The sequence below is a fragment of the Aquarana catesbeiana genome, linkage group LG02, assembly GCF_042186555.1.
Source record: "Aquarana catesbeiana isolate 2022-GZ linkage group LG02, ASM4218655v1, whole genome shotgun sequence".
Lineage (NCBI taxonomy): Eukaryota > Metazoa > Chordata > Amphibia > Anura > Ranidae > Aquarana > Aquarana catesbeiana.
In genome coordinates, this window is record NC_133325.1 from 39462047 (window position 1) to 39466424 (window position 4378).

A 4378-nucleotide genomic window follows, 5' to 3' on the forward strand; every position below is an offset into this window, starting at 1 on the left:
TCTGCTCAGCTGGATTCTGTGATCATAATGATCACAGGACCAATCCGCAGCGCGCCTTGTAGCCGTGCTGCGAGCACTCGCTCTGAGGAACGTTCCTGAACGTCCAGTGTAGTATAGACTCCCCAGGAGAAAGGCCGATCACAGCGCCCATATCCCGATCTCTGCTCAGCTGGATTCTGTGATCATAATGATCACAGGACCAATCCGCAGCGCGCCTTGTAGCCGTGCTGCGAGCACTCGCTCTGAGGAACGTTCCTGAACGTCCAGTGTAGTATAGACTCCCCAGGAGAAACCCCTCCCCCTACATTAGTATAGACCCCCCACGAGAAACCCCTCCCCCTACATTAGTATAGACCCCCCTGGACAAACCCCCCCCCTACATTAGTATAGACCCTCCCAGGACAAACCACCTCCCCTACATTACTATAGACCTACCAGGAGAAACCCCTCCCCCTACATTACTATAGACCCCCCCAGGACCGCCCGGGTGGAGCGTGTCAGGCTTGGGCAGCAGGCGGGATCGAGACACAGGAGGTCGAAGGAGGAGAACTGGAACACGTTGAGCTTGGGCACGGGCACGGGCCGACCCCCCCCCAGTGACGTCACCGCATGGCAGAGACAGCCGCTCCGATCTCATTTTGCTTTCCTCCTCTGACATAGGAGGGAGGGGTGACGGGCAGGTCAAGGCGGCGACTAGCAGAGAGAGCCGCCTACGAACAAGGAAGAGGAGGAGGAGGAGGGAAGGGAGCACTCTGGCGCTTCAGCGCCCCCACCTCTGTGGTGCCTGGGTGCACGGCACCCCGTGCACCCCGTCCAGGATCGTCCCTGCCTTTGGTCATGACAAACATCTCGGATCTTCAGAAAAATACAACCCAGGTAGATGGTCTAAGCAATCATGAGATAATGAGGTTGATCTTACTTAGCATAACACTTACAAGTTTCATTGTCTTCTCCTATTTCCTGGCAGTTATGCTAAGTGTCTGCTTCACCAACACTGTTGCCCGCCAAGAAGTCCGCTACATCTTGTTTACGCACATGCTTGTTATTGACTCAGTCTATCTCCTCTTTAGCCTGTTCTTGTTCTTAGCTTCCTATTATCCCACCAAGTACCCTGCACCTTTCTGCTATATATTTGTCGTTGTGAGCTCCACTTCTCTGAAGATCACTTCCTACAACCTGGCCATCATGTCTTTGGAGCGCTATATCACCATATGTTTTCCGTTAAGACACAGAGAGATCTGCACTTTACAAAGAATGGGTATCGCTATTGCAATTATTTGGGCCCTTGAACTGTTACCTAATGTTGCAGATTTTTTTGTTTTGACTTTGACAGCCGAGAAAACATTTTTTGCTAGGATTGTAATTTGCAGTCGCTCTTCATTCATTGTCGCATCGGTCCAAGATACCATAAGACTTGCCAGCCACGCCTCAACGTTTTATTTGGTGGGGCTCATAATCATCCTCACATACATCAAGATCATGTTGGTGGCTTTCAGGGTTGACTCAAGAAAGTCGTCTGCCTCTAAAGCTGGAAGAACGATCGTGCTCCACGCGATTCAGCTCCTGCTGTGTATGATGGCTTACAGCTACAGCATCGTTGAAATCATTTTTAAAAACTATATTAATTTACTCCCCGTCATCAACTTTAGTTTTTTCATGTGCTTGCCGAGGTTCCTTAGCCCTTTCATTTATGGGATTAGGGATGAGCTCTTTCGCAAGCAGATTAAAAAATTTACTGTGTGCGATTTTAAAAAACATAGTCTAAAATAAAATGTAAAGACATGGAATGTGGAATTATAATGTTGGAAATATAATGTTTTAGCACAAAAGAAAAGGTATTTATTCTATTAAATGTAAAACCAAAACAGCCAATCACAGTTGGAAAGTCCGTTTAGCCCCTAAAGACCCACTAAAAGGGGCATAGCAGGTGGAAAGGAAGAGGTTAAGGTATGGAAATAAATGTTGGAGTAACTTTGTGACGCTCAAATGAACTGAAGAAGTGATGAACCATTATAGAACAAGTCAAGTCAAAAAATGAGAACCTTCACAGACATACAGTATAGCATTGCTAGCGGTTAGATGTTTTTGGTGAAAGAGGCTTTGTATTTAAAGAGGAAGTAAACTTCCTCTGCAGACATTTACCTACAGGTAAGCCTATAATAAGGCTTACCTGTAGGTAGTGTAAATATCTCCTAAACGTGTGCAGTTTAGGGGGTATTTACATTGTATGACATCACTGGCGCATGCGCTCTGAAGAAACGGCCATGGGTGCTGTTCCTTCCGAGCCCCGTGCCTTGAACGCCGGCAAGCGCGGGAGTGACATCATCGTGGCTCTGGCCAATCTCAGCGCTGGAGCCCATGAACCTGGAAGAAACTCCGGGCAACAGCTTCATTCCAAGCTTCGTTCCTTCGTTCCAAGGATAGTATTTCATAATTTCATAATGCATACTAGCTCATTATGCCTTTGTCTTGCAGGGGTTTTTTTTCTGAGGTTTACAACCTCTTTAAGATGCCAAGAATAGAGTCAGGATGTGCAAGAGTTACCATCGGTGGCCACCAACTGGCTGAAAGAGACCAGGTAAGGAGGGTAGCAGTAGGGTAAGGAAAGTAGAGCCTGCTGGAGGAAGAGGAGCTAAACTAGGAGGTAAGTCTGAAATATTGTGCAGATATTTTGTGTGTGCACACTACAGTAAATGATCTGGGGCTCCATTGCAGCTTAAATGTAGCTTTGGGGTACTTGCTTCTACCACCACAACACCTCTGCCTCTCTGAAATGCCATTGATGTCCTTTGAAGACCCATATCCCACCTCAATCACACCTTCTACATTGCACTGCTTGGACTCCCTGTGCCAGGTCCAATCACTATGCGTTTGTAGGAGGAGGCCTCCACTACACAGCCGCCCCAGTGACAAAGGGGAACCAAGACATATGTGCTGCCTGCCACTCTAGAGTAAAAATAATAAAAGATTTAGTTGACACCCACAGGTGGCCAGTTGTCAAACCACCTATCCAGGCCTCACACCAGAAGATTACGTCTCCTCTTCAACCAGTGACATGGGTCTGTTCCTACCCATCCTGGCACCACACCACAGAGTCATTTTGAGGCTAACAATACAGAACACTAGATGCATTCCACCCGTTGTTTAGCAAAGCACATTTGTTTTGCTTCAAACCATAGGTATGAAGGGAGACACCACTCACATGTGAGGCCTTGCTACTTACCTGGTCCAGGCCCTGTCCCTAAGAAAGCTCTGTACTGCAGCGGTCCTAGAATAGGGACCCCACTGAGAAGGGCATATTTAGACAGACACCAAACAACCCTTCCGACTGCAACTCTCCATCACTGGCCACCACTTTCCCAATCCTGAACGGCTTTGTGTATACTGATGTTACACAAGCACTTGAAACACTTTTATACATATACACTTTGTTCCCCTCATTGCACACACTGTGATGGCACGCATGGGCCTATTTTCATTAAATGACCAGACTGCGAAATAAACAGACTTATTTGCTGAGTGCAGTTCACCATATTGGAACAAGTATGTTACATTGGTCTGCATTATGCCGCGTCGGACTTTCCGGCATACTTGGTCCGGCGGACCAGAGTGTACCGGACAATCCGCCCGTGTGTAGGCTCCAGCGGACTTTTCCAGGCGGACTTTTTCCCAAAAGCCCGCCGGACCTAGATTTGAAACAAGTTTTAAATCTTTCCGTCGGACTCAGTTTCGGGTGGAAAGTCCGCTCGTCTGTGTGCTGGTCCGACGGAAAGCCCGCTCGTGTGTATGCTGGTCCAACGGACCAGATACGACGCGAGGGCAGGGTATTGTATTTCGCGCTCGCTGCAATAGGAAGAACACAATTTCCTATTGCGGCGAGCGCGGGGCATACCAGGCCCTTAGGTCTGGTATGGATTATAAGGGGAACCCCCTACGCCGAAAAAACGGCGTGGGGTCCCCCCTAAAATCCATACCAGACCCCGATCCGAGCACGCAGCCTGGCCGGTCAGGAAAGCACCCACCCCCCATGTTGAGGGCATGCGGCCTGGTACGGTTCAGGAGGGGGGGGCGCTCGCTCGTCCCCACTCCCTTTCCTGATCGGCCAGGCTGCGTGCTCGGATCGGGGTCTGGTATGGATTTTAGGGGGGACCCCACGCCATTTTTTCGGCATAGGGGGTTCCCCTTATAATCCATACCAGACCTAAGGGCCTGGTATGCCCCCCGACGGGGCTCGCAAGGTGTCAATCTCGCCGATAAAAGCGGCAAGATTGACATCCTTTTCTAGTCCCGTCGCACCTGAGTCACGTTCAAAATGAACGGACTTGTCCGTGTGTGGACAAGTCCGTTCATTCTGAAAGTCCACCGTAACTCTGGCGAA

The 4378-nt window shown here is 49.1% G+C and overlaps 1 protein-coding gene across 1 annotated transcript; it reads left to right on the forward strand.

Annotated features, from left to right (window-relative positions):
- Positions 1 to 837: 837 nt before the first annotated feature.
- Positions 838 to 1770, forward strand: LOC141126522 (odorant receptor 131-2-like). Its single transcript, XM_073612459.1, has one exon. The coding sequence runs from the start codon at positions 838 to 840 to the stop codon at positions 1768 to 1770; it is 933 nt and encodes a 310-aa protein (XP_073468560.1).
- The last annotated feature ends 2608 nt before the right edge of the window (positions 1771 to 4378 follow it).